The sequence below is a fragment of the Simochromis diagramma genome, unplaced genomic scaffold (genome assembly GCF_900408965.1).
Source record: "Simochromis diagramma unplaced genomic scaffold, fSimDia1.1 OVJJ01000208.1, whole genome shotgun sequence".
Classification (NCBI taxonomy): domain Eukaryota; kingdom Metazoa; phylum Chordata; class Actinopteri; order Cichliformes; family Cichlidae; genus Simochromis; species Simochromis diagramma.
The window spans coordinates 3,334,624-3,357,010 of record NW_024386789.1 but is presented as its reverse complement, the minus strand read 5'-3'; the positions used below and the strand labels follow the sequence as shown (position 1 = coordinate 3,357,010).

Sequence of the window (22,387 nt, the reverse complement as noted above, 5' to 3'; positions counted from 1 at the left end):
TATGTGGACATGCATATTAGATCGTTTTTAGTGAAATATAATCCCTCCAGAAAGGCAGAAAAAGCCCGGAAACTTGCTTTAAAACTAAATATGTTTCTAAATTCTTTAAAACTAAATATGTTCCCTAAAACGGTGACAGAGCTACAGACCCATGACAGCCTTACCCAGGTAGCCAGCAGCTATGACCAGCACTACTTGTGCAGTTAATAAAAGGACAGGTAATGTTTGTCGCGCTGTTGCACACACAGCACGCTCGTTTGTTTCAGTTCGTCAGTTGCAACAAGACAGCTTACCAACGTGTACGTAATAAGCTAATACTCCTGTGTGCTACACACTACAGTGTACGCTGTACACCTACTTACTGGTTTTGTCGCATCAGTCTGTGTCTCTGAGTTAACTTGTGTTTCTCCTACAGCTCCGGACCGCAACAAATGCGCGTGCTCTTTGTGAGCTCGTTCCCGGCTCGTAACCAGCGCGTTCTGCCGTCAAGGGCGATCATTGGTTAATAGTGATCATGTGACTGATGCAAGCCAGATCCTTTTATTTAGCAAAACTATGATTAATAGTTAAATATTATTGTTGAGGGGCACAGACAGGACTCCGCACGCACACACACATTAAAAAAATAATAATAATAATTTTTTTTTTAAAAAAGTTGCCTCAACAAAAGGGCACTTTGGGCACCCATCAGGAAAGGGGCGGGTGCTCAAGCCCCTCTAGCCCCCCCTGCACGTGCCTGAGCCACACTTATTTAAAAAAAAATGTATATAATAAAAAAAAAAATTGTAATACACATTAAGTTCAGGCTTTGCTCCTGTACACCCTTTATAGATTCTTTTCACGTGCAGTTTCCATAACTATTAGTGCATGATGTGTGGTGTGTCCTTTTTTGGCCTGCTGCCATTTATTTTATTAGTAATTCATTAGGAAGCCATTTCTGTGTATACCTTTAGACTTTTCTTTCATATGTAAAAACCAAACCGTATTCCACAAGCTGAATTTAAAAAATTAATGTTTTTTCATTAGTACAATAATGGAATAATATTGACGTGGATACACCCTACACTCTGGCCTTTTGACTCGCAATTAAAGCAAAATATTAGCACAGGCAATTTCAACAACATCAGAGTTTTTGTACGGAAGTTAAGTGGGCCTTTAAATACCACCTAGCATGAGGGAAAATATTAGCACTTCGGAAGATTTTCTATTGGTCCACGAAAGAAACGGCCTGGATTTTGGGCGTGTCCATCTATTCCGATTGGACGAAGGCGTTGTCTCTCAGCCCCACTCTCTCCCGTTCACCTCTCTACCGACTGAATGTCCGGCCCGAACGAGGATTTGCACGAAAACATCAACCGCAGACTGCGTATCAGTACCAGAGGGGGAGCAGCTCTACGACGAACAGGACCCGACGCTATTCATCCAGCGGCATGACAACCACGTCGATGGCTTTTCGGAAGTTTGATAACGTTCCGGTGGCCCTGAAGCGAGAAAAAGATTTAACGGCAATGACCGCGCTATCACTTGTTTGATAGAAAGACAGAGAGGGGGGCCGAAGTGGACTCCCTCCCCCTCAGTGAAGAGCCGTTCCGCCCGATGGAGACTGTGACGGGACCTCTGCAGCGAGCTCGAGGCCCGGAGCGTCACCTGTGAGACGTCGACACCTCGCCGGAGGACGTAATTAAGAGAGACACGCGAACATCTGTCCGCACTTTCGACGACTTTATTTAACAAGTTCTGCCCAAGCCTGCACGCTAAAACTAAAGTTAGCAGCTCGGCTTTAGCTGCAGGAGGCGACCCCGCGCGCAAGATGACCAATATAGATATCACTTAACGAGGGGTTACGCACTGCCTCAGGTAACCTCGGGACAGGTGAACTGCGCACTGTTAAATGGCTTTGTTCTAGAAAGCGTACATCAGCAACTCGCGTCAGTCTTTGCTGTGAGAACTGATTTTTCCCCCCTCAAACACGGACTTTTAAAATAAGTCTTTTCTTTTTTTTCCTCATCGAGTGTCGCTCCCTCAATCAACCATGTCACTCAAAGACAATCCCTGTCGGAAATTTCAAGCCAACATTTTCAACAAGAGTAAATGCCAGAACTGCTTTAAGCCCAGAGAGTCGCATCTGCTCAACGACGAAGACTTAAACCAGGTAAACAAACGCTCCAGCAACTTTCCATTGCGTTTCACTCTTACTATGTGCCGTTTAATGGGAGTGCAAATCCTGTTGCTGTCTTTTCTGTTTGATGTGCTCATTTCAAACGACTTGTCGTGTGCTAATAGACCACGAAGTGCAAAGGTTGGGTTAATTGGACATAATTAGTTTCCAGCCCAAGGGCGCATATTGACCCTAATTCATGCACACGCAGGCTTCCACCCAGCTCCTTGCCCTGCAGCACAGGAGCAACGCTATCAGCTGCTTTTACAGGAGCTGTAATTATTTCAGATTATGTTGTCTCCTTTGATCATTTAACTGTAGTTTGAACCATACTATTGCTTAAATTAAGAAACTGTAAAGTTTACTTTAACATGGACTAATATTGGGCGAGGCTGACTTATTATTATTATTATTATTATTATTAACATTATTATTAACATTATTATTATTTTAGTGGAGATATTTCACTGTTTACATTGTCCCCAGCAGGGAGTCTTATGTTGTGAAGGTGGTATGGTGTCATGCTGAACTTTGTTGACCCACATTGTGATCATTCCTCTTGGGATTCTTGTTTAATGGGAAAGATCAAGGCTCATTCTCAGGTCTGAAGATTGTACAAGTGATGCTTTTTCAGTGTCTGTGAGACACATTGTCCACTATCATTATCCTCCACGATGTTGGTACAGAAATTGGCTTACGTTTGTTGGCCTCACATAGCTATTAAAGATTATTAGATTGTCTGTTGCTGGAGGTTTGAAGTCCTGTAGTCCATATATTAAGTCCTTACACAGACACACGCACAGAAAAAATATGGAAAAGCGGAGCATCTATTTTCAACCAGAACTGTCATTCTGACCTCCCATCTCTCCAATTTCACTTGCCTTAAAGGCCCAGGCTATTGAAGCAATATTAAAATCCTTTATGATGACATGGAATAAGAGGTTGTGAGGTGGGGGGCATTGCGAAATGAAGACCCAGGAACACGCTCAGATGAGTACATTTAACCGCTGAACCATTAGAGGCTAAAAAGTGACCTAGATTCATCACGCTTATTTCTCAGTCTCAGGGGGGACTTGCCATTGGTATGGCTGTCAAGTCTTATAAGGACAGATGAGATGTTTTTCTAAACTGTGTTTTTTCTTTTTTTTTCCTTTTTTTTCTATGGCCATTAAAACAACAATGCACAACAACAGTGTCCCACTCTCTTATTCTTTCAGTTGCCTTCATCTTGCAGTTTTTTCCCCTCCATTTTTAGTGTCTGAATGTTTCTCTTGCAAGTCTGTTCAAACTCTTGACGGTCCAAGGTTATAATTTGGACTTGTGCTTGGAAATTAATGTTATGTCATTTTGTTTACACAGTCACTCAGCTGGAAAATGTGCTGTGCTGCATGTAATCAAAGCAAAAGAGGATTTTATGGTGGATTATGCTCGGCCGTACATAGGGTGAAGTTATGACTGCAATCAAAACCTCAGATTGAAAGACATGGAAGTGCCAGACAGCTGGATATGTCAAGCTCTTTTGACTCAGATTTGTTGGCTACTGTTTCATAGGCTGGGGGACGAAGCACACGTGCATTTATGTAAGACGCTTAATTTGATAAGCTCTTTAGGCACAGGTAAGATCTTAATGTAAACATCAAGTTCAGCAAGGTCTCCTGCACGCAGTATGCATGCAGTGGTTATGCAGGGCTTCTTGGCTCGGCAGACAAGTGCTGACTACTAGCGTGGCTACAGTTCAAGTATGTACCAGAACAACTTAAGAAACACTGCCAGGCCAACTTGCGTCTCTCAGTACATGTTTGAATTGCAAATCTGTAGCCACAAAAGCTCGGCACTAATTCTCTCTTCTGCTTCTCATCCACTGCTTTTTTTTTTTTTTTTGTTTGTTTGTTTTTGTTTTTTTTCCTCCTAACTTCTGCCTCTTGCTTCCCCCACCACCCACCAGTCCACCCACTTAGAGGATCAGAAGAAAAACTGTGTGTGTGTGTTAGCCTTTCCTTTTTCTTTTTTTTCAGGGCAGCATGGTGCTCTGGAATAAAGCCAAGTGGCGAGTGTAGCCTAAAGTCAAGGCAGCTAATGTCTATTATAACACTTTCACGGTGTTTAACACATGTTTGTGAGTGTGTGCGTGTGTTTTTAAATAGGTCATAGTATGTGGTCTCAACTTGCAGGATCAACTTCTGTGTCCCATAATTAGACAGTTATTTATTATGCTAATGATTGCTTCCAACACTGTCATTGTGTTTTCCACTCACCAGGCAAAACCTATATATGCAGGATGGCTGCTTCTGGCACCGGAGGGAACAAATTTTGACAATCCCTTACACAGATCTCGGGTAAGTGGTTTCATAAGTGTTTAGCTTTGCTGGTGGTGAGATTGCTTGTGTTTAGAAGAGAGCATTATGTTGTGACTTCACCTCTTCTTGACTTTCTTTTGGAAGTTTTGGCAGAAATTCATGGCAAGAAACTGGCGCTCTTTATAAGAGAAGAGGTCCATTTAACCCCCCCTGTGTTTAGCTTCTGCTCGTCTGAATGGTTGATTGGTGTAGTGGTTTTGATTTTTTGTTAAACTGCTTTGAGGAAAAATGAGCAGCCTGTTTGGTTTTGAGCTGACAGATGACGTTATGGCATGGCGAGGCATCCGCTGTCTGTCCGTCTGTCCACTGTTGGCAAGAAATGCTGCTCCTCTTAAAGTGTTGGTCACCTAATAGGTTTTCACCCGAGGTGTGAGAAGCTTAGGGGAAACTTGTCATCCTAGTGTACTGATTTTAGTGACACTTGCACACAGTGATCATCTAACAGATCTTTGCCCAAGTTATGCTCAAGGTCAAGTCAAATTTGGATACTGATGGAAACTTTTGTTGAGGACCAAGAAAAAAAAGTGTGAAATCTATGTCCAGTAACACGTATCTATGGATTAAAGGTTGTGCCTTTTTTCACAAACTGCTGTGAGACTGTATTGGAGCCTTTCTGGAGCTTCTTGATGTGCTTGCGTGGTTTCTGTTCAGGTATGCCGCCTTCCTCCCACAGTCCAGACATGATTGTTGGGTAATTGGTGATTCTAAATTGCCCAAAGGAGGGATTGAGAGTGCAGATGGCTGTCTAGTTACCAGGGTGTACCCCGACCATCATCCACTGGCGGAAATCCCAGCATAGCCATTATCCATTTTTCTTGTCTGTGATGATTTTTGTTTTGGTTCTAAGCTTACAGTTGTAGACCCCCCACCCCATTTAGCTAGGCAAAGCTATGTTGTTTACCACCAAAGTTCTAAGCTAAGTTTGTTTTACCAGCTCAGAGTGCTAGGTAAGTAGCGTGGCTACTCCTCCCTTTAATTTCCTTTATCCATTCTGGCACTCATTTGATAAACAAGAGCTCTTGTTGTTGTGGCTTCAGTGGCTACTTCATGAAATCAGCAGATTCTTATGGGAATCTCGGTCCTCTGTCAGTGAAGCCTCATTGTTAGGAAATAATGAGCCTAATATTGACTTCATTTAATAACTCTTACCACTGCAGTATCGTGTAATCGGAGCCGTCGTTTATCAGATGCCAGATTATATGCTGTGGTGGTGCATCCCAAAAAGAGGACTGCGGAGAATGTGGGGGAGGAGAAGAAAGGTCTCAGTTCTCACAGCCTCGCTGATGGCTTCCATATGAGTTTTGGGAAAAGCACCTCTGGATCTACTATCAACAGTCTGCTGCTGCTTTGACATCATCAGTGATGCGTTCTGCCTATTCTCCCAGTCAGCGTTTCACTGCGGGGGTATAATTGCTGGCTTGTACGTAGTGCTGACGTGAGCACATTTGTCAGGTTTACACTGAAACAAATAACAGAGAAACAGAAAACCGCTGATGTCTCAGGTGAGTCACGTTTTAGGGTCACTTTAGTTTAACAGGTTGTGGAGGGGTCTGGCTCTGTTTTGTGACAGTGAGGCTGGAATTCTATAATCAGCCTCTGTAGCCTGTAATATATCGTGTTTGTTTTTTTGTTTGGTTTGGTTTATTTTAAAAAGAATCTGTGGACTGCAATGTCCCTTTAACATTGCCTGTGAGGCTTTTCGGCCCCCCTATTGAGACCTTCCAGTGGCCTTTTAGGTTAGAGAGCAGCTCTCAATATTTCATGCACCAGGCCCTGTTAGAATAGGAGCCCAGGAAATTTAACACTGAGACTAAGCGGTACACGATTTTGTTTTATTTCATTATATATTTTTTGTTTATCTGAACACATACGTGTGTGTGTGTATATCTACATATATATTCGTATCTGTAAATGAAAATATATGTAGTGTGTATATATTGTTTTTTGTTTTATATGTCTGAAACAAATAAAGATACAATACAATACAATTAAGATATGAGGGCAGTGGAAGAGAACTGATCAAGACAATGGGGATGAATATCAGTGGAAATTGTATTATTGTAACTGACAGGATTCCCATTCGAACCAAGATTTAACCCCCCCCCCCCAGCTAACCTGGTACATAATGATACTGCGCTTCACAGTTGCATGCCTTTCCATATATATCCTACAGTTTAATCAGCAGTGTAATCTCATCTTCTCTTATGAACGTCTGTATCCACTTAGCTCTTGTTGTGATAACACCTGCACTTTATATATGAAGGCCTTCTTTCCTCAAGTAGTTGTAAAGAAAAGGAAAACAATCTGAAATCTTAATGACCGAATGCAGCTGATGCATGCTGATAAAAATGTTGTCCAGCTTGTCACAGCTTGAAAGCCTTGTGATGTCCCGTAAGAGGAAAGTGTGCCAGCATTACTTGCTTACTGCTGTATAGCAACTGTTTCCAAAAACTTGATTGCACTTCCTTTTGTGTGTGTGTGTGTGTGTGTGTGTGTGTGTGTGGTGTGTGTGTGTGTGTGTGTGTGTGTGTGTGTGTGTGTGTGTGTGTGTGTGTGTGTGTGTGTGTGTGTGTGTGTGTGTGTGTGTGTGTGTGTGTGTGTGTGTGTGAGAGGTATTGGAGGTCTTTATACCCTAAGGTGTGTGTTCAAGCTTTTCACTGGAGTTTCTAGATCCAGCAAAATAATCTCAGGCTTTAGAAATTTATTGGCCTTCCACAAGTCTGTTTGACTCTCATGCCCAGAGTTATAAAATGTGTAATGATTGATATGATAAATACTGGCACATCTTCTTGTGAGGCTTCTTTTTTTTTAAAAAAAAATTTTTTTATATATAAAATGACTATGGTTTGCTGTTGATATCTTTTGTGTGATCATGTCTGTAATGATAGATTTGTTTGTTGTTGTTTTTTTGTCTTGTTACAGAAATGGCAGAGGAGGTTCTTTATCCTCTACGAGCACGGCTTACTTCGCTATGCTCTGGATGAAATGGTGAGCTTCCTTCCTGTCAGCTGATGATTATTTTGTTGCCTGTTTTGTTCATATTCTGAAGCTTGTCTGTGACCATTAATAGCTGGTGGCAAAGTCTAAACAACCACAGCATGGTTCAAACAAACAGCAGCATACTGTACAGTAGGGCTGCACGATTAATCGTTAGAAAATCGCGATCTCGATTCGTACTTATGTGCGATCTCATTTCCAAATGACAACGATTTAAAAAAAAAAAAAAAAAAAAAAAAAAAAAAAAGACGACGACGATTGTACCGCATTTTGATCCGGGACATAATCTGCATGAAAACAAGCGCTCACTCTTCCTGCTCAACAAATGACAAGGGCGGAGCCTTATACCACGTGATACAGAAGCTGCGCCGTGTGATGCTAAAATTAGCAGGGAAAAAAACAACGGAGAGCACGTCAGGGATGACGAGAAAGTGACAGGAGAAAATCCGTCCCGGTCAACCACCCAAACATCAATAACGGGAACCTTATACAGCGCTTCCCTATACACGTCGAACTCCCGCAGGCACAAAGAAATTACGGAGGCTATCACTTATCACCTGACCAAAGATATGGCTCCCATCAACACTGTGCAAACGAGGGATTTAGGAAAATGATCAACACCCTAGACAAACGCTACACAGTGCCGTCCCGCAACTATTTTTCTATTGTTGCACTACCTGCTCTATACACGCAGTGTCGAGCAACGGTGGAGACGGAATTTCAAGCAGTACATTTTGAGGCAACGACAAAATGTGAGACATTTGTGGTTTTTATGTTTATTTATTGTTTTTATGTTCAGTCTCAACTGTTACGAAGTTGATGTGCAGTTAATAAGTGCAATAAATATTTATACTGGAAAAGAGAATCGTGAGAGAATCGTGATCTCAATTCTAAGCCAAAAAATCGTGATTCTCATTTTATGCAAAATCGTGCAGCCCTACTGTACAGTGTATCTGTGTTATAATGCACCATGATCTGCTCATTTACACAGCCTTGTTCACCTCATTGCTGCTACTATGACATTGAAAATTTGCAGCATATAAATAAAAGGGAAGTTTTTTTCCCCCTCTCTTTGACTTCTGAAAACAAACAACACCATCAGCAGTTTGACGCATAAGGGGAACAGACGTTAAAACTTTCACTTCTTTCTTTTTCCTGCTTCACATCAAAGGACTGCTCTCTTTTCACTTGAGTTAAACCAGAGGCTTTGGCTACTATTTAATAATTTACAGTGGCAATTGTTACTGTAATAAAGTTGTATTTATTGTAAGATGATAATAAAGTGTGATCATTTTTTTCATTGTTAGTTGCAAGTTTAGTTTATCTGACAAGAAATGCTAGTTACATGATTTCTGTGCAAAAACAGTTGTTTTAAAACCAAAGAAAAACTTTGATGCAAGTGCTGAAAATGTGAGATTGATGAGGCAGCCTACACATGGTTAGCACTAGTCCTTTGTTCCATACAACCGTGTATTTAGTGAACGTGCTAAACACTAAGCCTGCTTATACAGTAGTGTGAAAAGGAATGAGCGTGTGGTGTTGACATTCAAAGTTATGTACCTAGCTTTGTGTGTTTATTTAAGTGGTTACTACACTGTGCACTTGATGTGCAGGTGTCCCGTGGTTACTTCCTGTTCTTAAAGGAAAGACTGGAAAAACCACTCATTGACTGACATATTAAATCACCGAGTTATATTTAGTCAGTAGACTAAAATCTATGTAGTAATTATAAAATTAGTATGTAGACTTTCTGTCTGAGCTTGAGTTTTGTAGTCGACTTGGTTCAGGAATCTAGTTTGTCGGTTTTATTGGCACTGTAAGATGTAGGCATGCTGAATATTGATTGACCCAAGCAGTGTTCAACAGCCTTTTTTAAGCGTAGGATGTGTTTTGAAATGAGGTGAAAGCAGAAGTAGATGAAACGGTATTTGTTTTATTGACTTTGACCCTTTCACATTGTGGTATTTTAGTAGAAAAGCTAGTGTGAGGTTTGATGTAATAAAGGGAACAGGTGCTGGGGTGCAGTGTGGCTTTCTTTTTTTTTTTTTTTTTTTTTTTCTTCTCTCCTCATATTCAGTCCTTTTACAGTTATTGCATTCTCACAGTTGAAGTCTTGCAGACACATGACAATTGCTAGCTTAATGCTGGGTTGTAGGTTGACTGGCATTGACGGACTTGTTTTCCTTGAAAGTAAGAGTTGCACCGATTTTAAAAAAACAAAAAAAACAAACAAAAAAAAAAACATTTGGCTAAAGCGAAGCTTCTTCTCACACTTTTTCAAGTTTAACTACCACTCAGCTAGTAGTTAGCAAGTATTTGCAGACAAACATGAAAAACTACAGGCAATCTGCTAGCAGCCAAAGGAATCACTAGAAGATTTGTGCACACATTTTTACCCAGCAACAGCCACCAACCCTCAGGAACTACTATACTATTCCCCCCCCCCCCACCCTAGAAACAGCAATATATCATGTACAATATAGTTGACAACTCTTGAGATACATGCACACGACAGCACGTGAGCAACCTTAAATTATGTCTATTTCCACTGTTTTTACTGGAATAAAATAAAACCACTGGCTAACAAAATCTGTCTGAACATAGCTTTTAAATCCTGCAGTGGCCCTAATGTGCTCTTCATATTGAGGCTCGTTTGTGAGGCACTGAATGGAGGAGGAGGATGACATGGAAAGAAACATAGAGGATGAGGAAGAGACAAGTGAAGTGGCGGATGTCCTCCCTCCGTTCAGTGTTCTCTCTGGATGTCACTCTTTGTGTTTTCATCCCTCTTCTGAGTGGAGGATCAAAAGTATAGGGGACAATAAGGGTCTGGAGCTTGAAATATCAAGTGCCACTAAATATAGAGCCTCGCTTGTCACACGAGGCTAATTAGAATAATTGTTTTCAGTTGAATAAAGAGCTGCACAAACTTGGCTAAATGGTGTACATATCTGACATTAATATTAGGCTGTTTTCAATTTGATTAGTATTGAGATTACATACAATTAAATATTTGGCATGGAACACATCAAGGAGCCACAATAATCATTACTTTCCAAAGATTAGATTGTATTTATAGCAGTAGTAAGGGCGTTGCATCCATCCATTTGCAAATGTGCATGTGTGATAGGAGGTAACCTACATTTAAACATATTAATCATTTACATACTTTATGACAACAGATAACACATTGGTATTCGGCTTTGTTTCCAGTCCAGCTGTTTAACAGTGACTGAATTTTCAAAATAAGAGCTAGAGGATGTCCATAAATGTTAAAGAGGGGGAAAAATGGTAAAATATGTCACACAATATTCTTGATTTATTGTAGTCTGTATGGCAAACACTGGTCAACATTAAGATCAGATGAACTAAATTGTGATTTTTAAAGTTTGCCAGCTTTCGCCAGTATAACGTTCCTCTAAACCACATCAAAACCCAATTTTGAGAGCACTCGTTATGATTGTAAATGAGGAGGTGCCCCTCTGTTTTGCTCTTAGCCTGGTTTTTTATGGCTCTTCTGTCTTGGCTTAACCAAACCCAGATGGGTTGAGGTTCCAACCTGCAGGATGTGGCATGGCTCTGTGGGAAAGGAATGGACTAGCAAAAACGTGGGAGGGAGCACAGTACTTGAAGTCATTGATTTGGGGTTGCCCACCTACAGTGAACAGCTAACATGACACACCACTGCCACGATTTTCTGCTAAGAGCAGCAGTGGCTCTGAAGAGCTGTTATGTGCACAAGACAAGTGGTAAAGAGAGGGGGAAAATGTAGCTGCAGTAAAAACGATAAAGAGAACTGTGATAAAGAGAACTGTTTACTGTTGCTGTTTGAGTGTGAATAGCTGAAAATGTGCCACTAGTTCACAGAATACGTGTTGTTTTATTTGGTATTTGCAAATATGGAGAGAAGACAAAATTATTTAGCAAGCTCACTTGCAGTTCAGTCCCCAGTATTTGCTGAATGCACCAGCTGGATTGTTCTAAAAGCAGACTAACACAGTTTTGTCCAGGCAGCGTTGCTGAGGCAACACGATTTGTCCCTTTTGTCCACCGGCAGTTTACCATGGTATTTGATGCATGGGGCAGATTCTCAGTTTTGTTGAGAGCTCTAGAGGTCTCTGACCTGACTGATATAGGACAGAACAGACTGGAAGCAAAGCACGGATTTGAGCGCTGAAGTTGTCTCTAGGCTCTGTCGAGCAAGCCTTTCTGCTGTGGCTGTGGACAAAAACATCAGATACAGCATCAGAACAAATGTGCAAGGCTGAATTGGACAGTGTGTGTGTGTGTGTGTGTGTGTGTGTGTGCGCGCACCTGTGAAAGAGGGTACTAGAGAGCAGAGGACATGTCTGGAACAGGTGTTGCAAGTTCTGAGTAAGCTCTTTATTAAAGTGTTCCTTGTTTGCAGAGAACAGATGCAGAAGGTGGGTTTTACGATAAGTTTGAGTTAAACATAAAAACAAATAAGACAAATTACATAATTGTGTGTTGAAGTTGTCCAAGTGTGGTGAGAGAAACAGCCTCTCACACCAGATCCATTATCACGTCAGAGTGAGGGCAGGTATGTAGATGAGAAACTGTCAGGAAAGCTGCTTTAATGACATCAGCGAGAGTCAGAAAGATCAACACCCATACTCTAATAACCTTCCCTGTGCAGTCAAATGCCCTACACATCACCTCGCACCCAGTGAACGTCCTTTGACCGATAGATAACCTATTCTAACTGAAACATGCTCTTCATTATGTGATCTAAACTTTCCTCTTTGGGAATTTATCACTCTTGTGTTGTGGTGTCTGAGGTCACACTGAATCATCAGGCTTGTGCATTGCTAATCTCTTATTAACGTTGAGGGTGGTTTGTGTGCAGTATTTCTTCATTGTATTTCGAGACCTTTGCGGGAACACAGTGCAGGTTGTGTTATCACGCTGTTCGCTTAATGTATTTTATCCCAGGCTGAACAAGCACAGTATACCTGCGAATGAAGTGAGGCTCCCTATTGAGTTGCAGTACACAAAAGACCCTTTCAGATACACTTGGATTGCGTTTGCCTTTAGACTGTATTGACTGCAGTCTGTATCGCAGCCGTATTCAACGAGAACATGATGTTCTCATGATGTTTTAGCTGTTTAAGTCATTCACATTTCATCTTGGCTCGATTAATTTGCTGTGTTTACTGGAATTCAAATAGTGGACTTCTGCCCCATAGCTTTGTCCAAGAACTGAGAGGGTTTTTGTTTTTTTTTTCTTTTAGACAAACTTCCTTCCATTTCCCACACATTTGTGCATTCTTTTAACTTGAGATACGCACAGGTCCTGCTGCATCTCTGCTTAATCTCTGACATGAACCCATAGAGCCCCGGCCTGTATTTGCCTTCAAGCCTTGTAAGACCTTTTCACATGCTGAAACATGCGTAAATTCTCTCTTTTTTGCACCTGAGAAACATGAATCTAAACGTTTCGCAGTGAGTGTCTGTTTGGGGTGAGAGCTAGGGGATGGATGAGTGGACACGGCTTTTGAGCTGTGTTTCTTGCCTCCAGGCCACTCTTTGTGGGGGAATAAGTAGAGTTTTACCACCCCACCCCATCAAATTAGGAATACTTAGAGGTGCTCTAGTCTTCCACTCACAGCAAGCCATGAGAAAATGAGTGGAGAAAGAAGTGTGAACCACATGAAGTACATTTGTTTGCGTTATAGCACAAAGGGACAAGAATAAACGTTGGTTGCAGCTCTGGTGGATAGAAGTGGTATAATCTCTCCATATTAGAGCACTGAATATGGGTTCTGGGTTAGGCATATGTTGGTTTTGTAGAGATATGGTGCGTGAGAGTCTTATTTAACCCCTGCCCTTCCTTCCCCATGGTTCCAGTAGGAACTGATCTGCTGGAATGTAAACAGTAATGGATTACAGTTGGGTCACTATACCCAGTGCACAAAGCCACAAAACCATGGGAAGAGCAATTCATACAGCTTGTAATAATCAGGATCTGCAGCACTGTAACTGACATTCAGCTGAATAGCAACCCCCAGTCATAAAGCTTTCACCCAGTGTGGTACATTTATAACAAGAATTCCCTTGTTTTTGTTTCTGTGTGCAGAAATGGGGACTTTGTGGGGATTTTTTTTTTTTTCTTTTTTGTCCCTGTTGTGTCCTAGTTAAATTCCCAATTTTGCACTGAAGATCTTATCATTGCTCTGACTTGTTGGCTGATAAAGTTTCACTACAGTAAGAGGGCCCAACTTCGGTAAGCATTGTTGCTCTGGCACAACCAACCAAAAATGACAACACAGGCCTGCCTGATTTGAAATTTCATAGCTTGATGATGGAATTGGATGAGTATATGCTAAAGTCATTAAAACACAAACAGCAGGCTCAACAGCTAGCTTACAATAAAAACAGTCACACAGGTCTGAAGGCTGGTTGGCGGTCGCATAGCAACCACCAGTCATTAAGGTACAATTTTTGTTCTCGCGACTGGTTGGCTGGGCGTGAAACTGATTCCTAAGGCCCCAGACACACAGGCTTGGAGTCCTGTAATTGATGCTAGGTTTCAGTACACCTGGGAAGTGGTGAGTGTTTGCAAACTTCCATGCAAATGCTGGGAGACGAAGAAGTTTTTAGTGCAGCACTGTCTTTGTGAATGATTTCGCCTGACGATAGCCAGCATGATGAAGTAAGGTCATGCTTCAGGCCAGCTCACAAGCACAAAGTGCTATGTGAATAAGTGTGTTAATGAGAGCATGGGGTTTTTAAATAACACACCACTCCTGTGCTCTGGTTCAAAGTACTGTTTTTCCATGAAAACATTGTTCTGTAGAAGCATCATCATCCTAAGACAACAGTGATTTGTCATTTGTAGCTTTATGACCTAAGACACAACTTTTTTTTTTCTGTTGATGTCTCTTATTGACTAAACAAGCGTGATGCATGTCAGCCTCTCGCTCTCTAAGATCCAGTTAGTTTCAGCTCATTAAAGGCAGTTAATCCAAGTGAACACACACACTCGAGTCTAGTTGATGTGGATAGAGTATTTCTTTCTTGAATATCTCTATGTACCTATTGGCCACTTCAGTTGGTCCACCTTGCCTCGATCAGGCTGAACCATCTTTTTTTGGGCCTTCAGAAATGCCTTCATACCTCACAGCATAGATTCAGCAATGTGCTGGCTTTGATATATGTTTGTAGCTCACTCGTTCTCTCCACCTTTGTCTCTCTGTCCATGGGAGATAATCGCAGAAGTGTTGTGCGTGAAAATATGTTTTTGTCATTTGAAGACAATGGGTCCTATTGTTTAAAATCTTTTTGTCACTTCTTTACTTCACAACTCTGAAATGCTTCTATGAACATCGAGTGAAAACAGTGGTGATTAAGGCATGACTCACAACAGAAGACTGTCAGTAACCACACTGTGGTTTCTTTAGGGAGGCTTTAATCTATGACCCAGTCTTCCAACCTCGTAGAACACCTGACTCGCTTGCTTATTCCAGCCTGTGTTGTGATTGCTCAGTGTGTTCAGTAAAGATACGAAAAGATGCATGAGCACTCTCCAACTGAGTGCTGACATGCAAGTTTGCTATTACCAAGAGAGTATGACTCAACTAAACTAAACACGGTGAAGGGTCTTAGGAAAGATGGGCTAGGTTGCATATTCAGTTAATATATTACCAGTCTTGCTCTGTGTTATGCTTTTGGCCTGAATTTCTCCATCTGTATTCTTATCTTTGCTCCTTAGTTTTTGTCTCTGTCTTAGTGACCACATTGTTCTGGATATGGCGGATATAAATACTCTGAGATATTTCCTTTTCTTCAGTCAGCAGTATCCTGTAACTGGCTCAGGACCAAGTCTGTCCTCTAAATATTAAACTCGTGGGCTTAGCCTAGCTGTGAGCTGCTATCAGTTACTTTTATTGTTTAGTTGTTTCATTGACTAATATTAGTTGTTTTCTCTTAAATATAAAATGTGATTTAAAGTTTTATATTTTCATATCTTCTCACTAGCTTCCCTTTGTTCATTGTGATTGTGTGTTCCACAGCCAGATGGTTTAATATGCCTGCAAATAATGGCGCTGAAATTACTGTAGCGACAAAAGATGGACTTACAATTATGCCAAAATATATGTCACTCACATCCCAGTCACAATTGCTAGATGGGTAGGTTATGTGTAAGCTATTATGTAAAGTAGCAAACACATACTTTTATCTTTGCAAATTCTGAAGTGAAACACTTTTTGGTTTTTTTTTTTTTTTTAAAGACACTTTGCTGTTGTAGTTGTGAACACATTTTGTGCCACTGTGTCCATATTGGTACTGGTAACCTTAGTGCATCGCATGGTATTCACGGTTAAATGCCTTTGTGTGAGAATAGATTATAATAATTAAGGTTATGCAGGGTGTTGGACTACTGTTTGTTATTTTATGGACTGTGTGGGATTTTGGGCATCAACAGCAATGATGGTGTTCGAATACTGATTTAGAACCTCGCTTACCATGGCAGCGACCTGAACTTCGAGTTCAGGGCATGATACCATAGTGATTATATTGGCGTTCACTGTTACGTGTGTGTGTGTGTGTGTGTGTGTGACGGAGTGAGACTGTTGACAGGATCATTAAAAGTGTGCCAGGTCTCCATTTTGTGTTTATGTGGGACTTTAGCTGACTGTGACCTTGCACTTTCTTTCTTGTGTCATATTTCTCTTAGCGAATGTGAAGGAGGTTTAGTTGAATTCTGGTTGACTGTGGACGAGTACTGTGCCGTGGTGAAAAGTTTTCAGAATATCCTTTTACCATCCTTCGTTTCGACCCTCCCTCAGTCACTCTCTTGTACTCTTTAATGATTTCCAGCCATTCATTAACCAGAAAAAGGCTTATTCCTGGAGGATTTGGCTAAACAAGAACTTCACTTATACATTACTCAGTCCAATTTACTTTCCCGTCCTTTTACCGCTCACTTATCCTGCCACTGTCTTGTATCTCTCTCTTCCATTCCAGCTCTGTCTGGCCAATAAACCGTTTGTGCTGGGGGAGAGCAACCACCAGTATTGTGTAACTTCTTTTCCCCCCCTAAACCCCTCCCTGCTCTATAAAGCCAAACGGGGCCTGGCAGACTGCTCGCTCAGTTTGTTCTAAACACCAGACCAGGACACTGACAAAAGATTTCATTTAAAGTATCAGGGTGAGAGGTTAGCTAGCTCCAAGACGGGCGCTAATAAAACAGTGGGAAGGTCTGCATGTTCAGTGGTGGTGGCGCAGGGACACTGGCAGGCAAAGTGAAAGTAAAAAACATACATTTAAAACCAAACTAAAAAATGCTTCCCAATATATTTAGATTACTTTTTTTGGGCTAGATACATTTTGGACACACGTTTTAAAATAAACCTCCTGTAACTGTAATTTTTGATTTGGTTAGCACCTCAGTTGGAAGTTCAGTTGTAGGCTAGCCTTAGAGGTGAAGCCATTGCCTTGGGATAGCCTGTAGTGGCCACAGCTGCAGTTGAATGTCTTTCAGAGACATGACAGGTGCAGCTGTATTAGGTGACCTTTGACCTTTTGCCTCAACATGGTGACCCAGCAATCCTGTCACCTGTTAATGTCAGGGCTTTGCAGCAAAGATATCTTTAAAAAGTGCAGCCTCAGAGCTGCGTCTGGTCACTGCTTACAATTACAGGATAAGAATAGGATTCATATGTGATGGTGCACACTTTCAGCTTCAAGTATGTTTGATATACAGGTGAAAATGTCTCCCAGTAGAAGTTTTTACTTATGTGGGCCTCTTTTAATGAGTAGCTCAAGCTTATAAAACCTACATTACGTAGAGTTGAAGATTTTGGCTTGCTGCTAATTGTTGTTGGGTGAGCGACTCTCTCTTTAATAACCTGCTCCAGCTTCCTCAGGAGCTGGCCCAAAATTCCCTTTTCCAACAGCAGTGTTCTGGCTTGCTTCCAGCGATTGCACCCTCAGTGTGGTCCTCTCTCTTCTGTGCTTTCTCTCAGCTTTAAGGCAACAAGCACACACCTTCTTTGTAACTTTAGCTATCAAAAATGACTCATGGATGCAATTTTTAAAAAGTTCTTGTAATACAGTACTTATAGCTTTGTGAAAAAACATGTTGCCTTCATCAGTGAGCAGTTTTTTTTGTTTTTTTTTGTTTTTGTTTTTGTTTTTATGGCTGATTGTTTTGGCCTGTCACAATGACCAGATGGTGCTTTAGTTTTAATGGTGTCTGGTCCTAGAACGCATAAAGAAATCTGGAAAGTTTTCTTATCTGATGAATCCTTGCTTCGTTGCTTGAAATTGTTGTCACTGCTGTTTTGATTACGCTGCTTTTCATCCTTGTGGGGAAAAAAAGCTAGCTCCACAGTTGATGTATTAACTTAATTAAGTGAAGAAACATTTTCCTGTGCCTCCTCCATTTTCCCTTCCATTCCTTTTGGCTTGATGGGCAAATTCTGCCTCGACTGGACTGAAGAATTATTTGGTATCTCCCTGCATGTCTTCTGTAATTTCTTCATAGAGCTGACTAAGGTGCAGAAACTAGCTGTTTAATAGAGTTATTTGTATTTATGTACCTTTTCTGTGACTATAGAAGTTTTTATTATAGACTGCAACAGCATCAGAAGACCAAGCATAGAACGGGTACCTTTTCACTTTGGCCTACTTTCCAAAGTGCTGTGTCAGTGCACTGAATGGCGTGCAGCAGCATTTCAGACAGTTGTGTTTGGAGGCACCTTGTAATCTTATAACAAGTGCTGTGTTTTTGCATTGGAGCCAAAAGCTGACCACAGAACTGTGGCTTTAGGGTTTACTGTGCTAGAAGTTAGTGATTAAGATCATTAACATTTAAGACTAACAATGGATAATAGCAGTGTTGCAAAACAGTCTTAATGCGCTGGGCTTCCAGCATTCATTTGGGAGAGTAGCTGTTGGAATGAATTTAGGCTGGTGGACTGCTTGATGAATGTGTTTTAGGATCTAACTGCAGCACTGATGTGACATGCATTTGTGCATTCAGCTCCCAGCCACCCAAGATTTTACATAAGGTCAGTTTCCTGTCTCTGTGATCCACTTTGCTGACAGGAGCATGTGGCACAACAAAAAAAGCTTCTTTACAGTCTTTGCATTCTTTGTTTGTCACCTTATTACTCAGACAAACAGAGGTATAGTTTAGATGATTTTGTCTCAATGTCAGTGGGAGTATGCAAAAGGTGCAAAGTCAGATTTAATAAAATTTGGTGGAGATTTTGTTATAAAGTTGGATCACTTTCATTGAAGGTATGACATGAGACAGTGGACTTGGCAGAGAAAGCCCTTCTCGGTTAGAGATTGGTATCGTAGAAACCAATGCAGTCCCTTCACACATAGGGTAATTATTTGGCACCGTCTCTACAACCTCAAGTGAAGGGTATAAACTGAACAGATAAGCAGTGAGTAGACATAACAGGCTCCATTCATAAGTCAGGAGAAGTAGTGAAGACGGCAAGGAGCAGATGAGAAATTATTAAATAATGATTTTTTGACACTGAGATGATTCAGAGAAGAAAGGGGCAGCTTTCACAAATATTATTGGGAGAAAAAGAAAAGGTGTCATCTGTGGGTAAACACACACACACACACCCTAACAACAACTTTTTAGATCTTACAGCCAAGGCAACATGACACAACTCGACTGTAGCACCTGTTTCTGCTGCCAGCCCATTAACTCTGTCACCACTTCAACATAGGCTGACAGATTTCTCACACTCTGCCTTTTGCTGCTTTTTATTATGTAGTCATTATTACAGGCGTCACACCAACAGCTCCTGGCTGAGTGACACTGCGTTACCGTAAATGCCTTGTTTGACTTTTGTGTGACTACATGTGTTTTTATTATTCTATTGTTGGCTTGCCACCATAACGGGCAGCCGGAGATCAGGTTCACATAGTTGTAGTTTACTGCACTTGATTGACCGATTGCAATCATAGCCTGCATTTGAAGAGAATCCTGCTGTACTAAGCAGCGGCAAAAAAAGAAAGGTCTTCATCATCACTTACTCACCCTCATCTTCCTCCGCCTCTGCATTCGTCGGCTGCTGGCCTCCTAACACAGCATTAAACCACCCACATTCTCTCACCACTCTCCATAAGAAGAGAAGCGCTGCTGCCACCCACAACCCTCTCTGAAATATCTTCTACAAATATGTGTGAAATGTGTGCTGTGGTTTTTCCTTTGCTCTTGTTCATTTTTTTTTTTTCACACAATATTGTGTGTTAGCGCTGTGTTCTTCCAGCCTCCGCTGTAGCTCTGTTGCTTCGTTACCGTCTGAAAGTCCAGAATGCATACCAGTGGGATGAGGTGTATCTGAGAATGCCTGACAGGACTGCACTTTATAACACATGGTTTATTTTGATTATTGTTATTGTTTTAATCCATCTATATGTTTAGCTGGAGTACAGACCTATAGTGGATATAGTAGCGTTACAGAGGGGGCTGTTACTGTGCCTGCTGAAAGCAGTCTGAATACTGAGGTAAAATTACCTAACAGAGGGGCTGTTGGACTTGATGATTGTAGTGTTGCCTGTGACACATCTCTCAACTCCATTTCCTAGCCTGATCACAATGTATATCTGTTGTTGTATGATGATTATGTGCTTGGGAAGGAGGTGGTTTGATGGTCCTCTGCAGCACAGCTAAAGGTGACTCCCATCCATATGGCACCTGAGGATATTTCCCTGCAGCTGGTTGTTGGCTCGATTACTGGTATCAAAAAATGTGTGTTTGCTCCTGTTGTTCTCAGTTGCTATGGAAAAATTTATCGCATAATTGCTGTTATTTGTAGCGAGCAGAGGATGGACCCTGAAGAGACCTGATTTCAAGCTTTTGCACGTGAATCAGGATGAAACGGTGCCAGTTCATCGGCTTTTCTTTTGGCTCCAGTGTCTGAAATGATCAAACTACAATAGCTTTGGATGCAGAATAAAGAAGCCTGCTGGTACATGTCTAAAGACGAGTAATGTAACTCAAGAAGTGAAGTCATAGCATTTGAATTTGTCACCACACAGGATGGCAGACAGAGTGGCACCTAGTAACCAATAACAGATGTTTCTAATTAACGGACAGGTGTTCGTAGCTAACCTTGGCAGCATATTTAGTTGCAATTATGCTGATTGTGAGAACTTGACTGAATGTATTGGAAAATGTATTGCAACTTGTGACTCACACAGTATAATGCAATTTACCTCACAATCTTCGTGAGTCATTTTCAAACGGCCTCTCGCTTTCCACGAACAGAAACGAGTCAATCGAACCCAAAAATGTTGATGGCAGAGGACGAGAATTTGCTTCGCAATGGAAAAAAAGAAAGCGGACCATCAGTGAGCTGCCAAAAGAAGCAAATATTTCTCCCACTGTGTCATAAGGGAGAATGGGCTGTTTTGCTTAGCTGCAGAATTGCAGTGAGCGAAGGAAGCAGAGGCACAAAGATATGTATGGAACTCACTGATTACCATTATATAAACAGATGTGGTTTCTAATGAATACCACCATATTGCCACACAGCATCTGAGCAGAATAGTGCATCCTGGCTGCGATATTGTCAGTGGTTTTAATGATTAGCACCCCCTGTTCTTTCCGACTGTACAACTTGAAATAGTTGCTGTTGTCTTTAATTGTTTTCCTCAATAACCTCACTTGCTGTTTTTGACTGCGTAAGCACTTTCACGCTGATGAAGTTATCTACAGTTACCTGGATGCTGTACTAGTATTGCTCACAAAGTCAGTTGTGGAAATCTGCACATATCTCACACTCCCAAATTAACTGGGCACAAAGGGAGGACCACCAACCAATTTTCAGCCATTAGTAGGAGGATGTGTCATTGGCACTTTCTTCAGTGCCAGCTAACAGACGATTATTTTGAGGTATTGATTGTGTTGTAGAATTATTTAGTGCTCATGCATATAACGGTAGAAGAAGTTTCATATTATCTTTGCTTGGAGGCTTGGCAAGTTTCAAATGTTCACACAAATGGTGCAGTCATTTCAAATAAGTGGACAACTTGCCATGTTTGAAGTTCACATCCTGCATAAATAAGCTTAAATGTTAGGGTTATCAGAACAAATTGTTCCTTGGATACTAATCAGTACTCAACATTACTGTTGTGTTGAATATTAATTATCATCACTACTGATATGAACAGAGCTGTCTTCACACAACCCCTCCAGCCACTAGCAGCTGAACACATGAGCAGTGTTTAAACAATAAGAAAACTGAACAGAATATTTTTGAGGAATTTCAAGATTTCAGTAGACCATTCTGTGAAAGTGCTAAACCGCTTTGATAACCTGGCCAACAAACATGTTAGCCTTTTAACTATTAGTGATTATCCAATAGGCACAGACCCAGCCTCAGGGGCTCACAAGCTTATGTGCTAGCTTGTGAGCTAGTGCTAGTCCAAAGCCTGCATAAATAGGAAGGTTGCATAAGGAATTACATCCTGTGTAAAGTCATCCGGCTGTGGTGACCCCTTGGGATATGAGGGAGCAGCTGAAAACATATATGTAAAGTGTATATCGCCTTACAGTTACACCTTGTAGGTATTTCTTTGCCTCTTTTTTTGTGCTACATCCGAAATCTTGAAATAGTATTGTCTGATATTATAGTTGTAACTTTTTGCCCCCATGATATCTTCAATGGTATTTTCCTGGGTATCTGTATCGAGTTTGAAATTCTAGTATCCAACCTAACACATGCACATATTATACTACATGAAAATGTACTACCTGAAGTATCCAAAGTAAGAAAATGCTTCTGTCTCTTGCTTTTGCATGGCATGAGCAGTTTAAGAAATGAGTCTATTTTCATAACCTGTTAATTTTAAAAATTGAGCCAAACCTGAATTGCCT

General features: G+C 41.1%; 1 protein-coding gene across 6 annotated transcripts in view; it reads left to right on the top strand.

Annotated features, from left to right (window-relative positions):
* The first annotated feature begins 1,278 nt into the window (after positions 1 to 1,278).
* Positions 1,279 to 22,387, top strand: part of si:ch73-103b11.2 (early endosome antigen 1) — a 53,416-nt gene continuing 32,307 nt past the window's right edge. For 5 of the 6 annotated variants that reach the window (XR_005694732.1, XM_040023463.1, XM_040023460.1 and 2 more), the window contains exons 1-3: positions 1,279 to 2,152; positions 4,417 to 4,494; positions 7,438 to 7,503. Coding sequence is in view for 5 of the 6 variants with exons in the window: in XM_040023463.1 (XP_039879397.1) it covers positions 2,033 to 2,152; positions 4,417 to 4,494; positions 7,438 to 7,503 (264 nt within the window). In the remaining variant the exon portion in view is untranslated. The remainder of the gene's footprint in view (positions 2,153 to 4,416; positions 4,495 to 7,437; positions 7,504 to 22,387) is intronic. The other variant, XM_040023461.1, reaches the window with a different exon arrangement.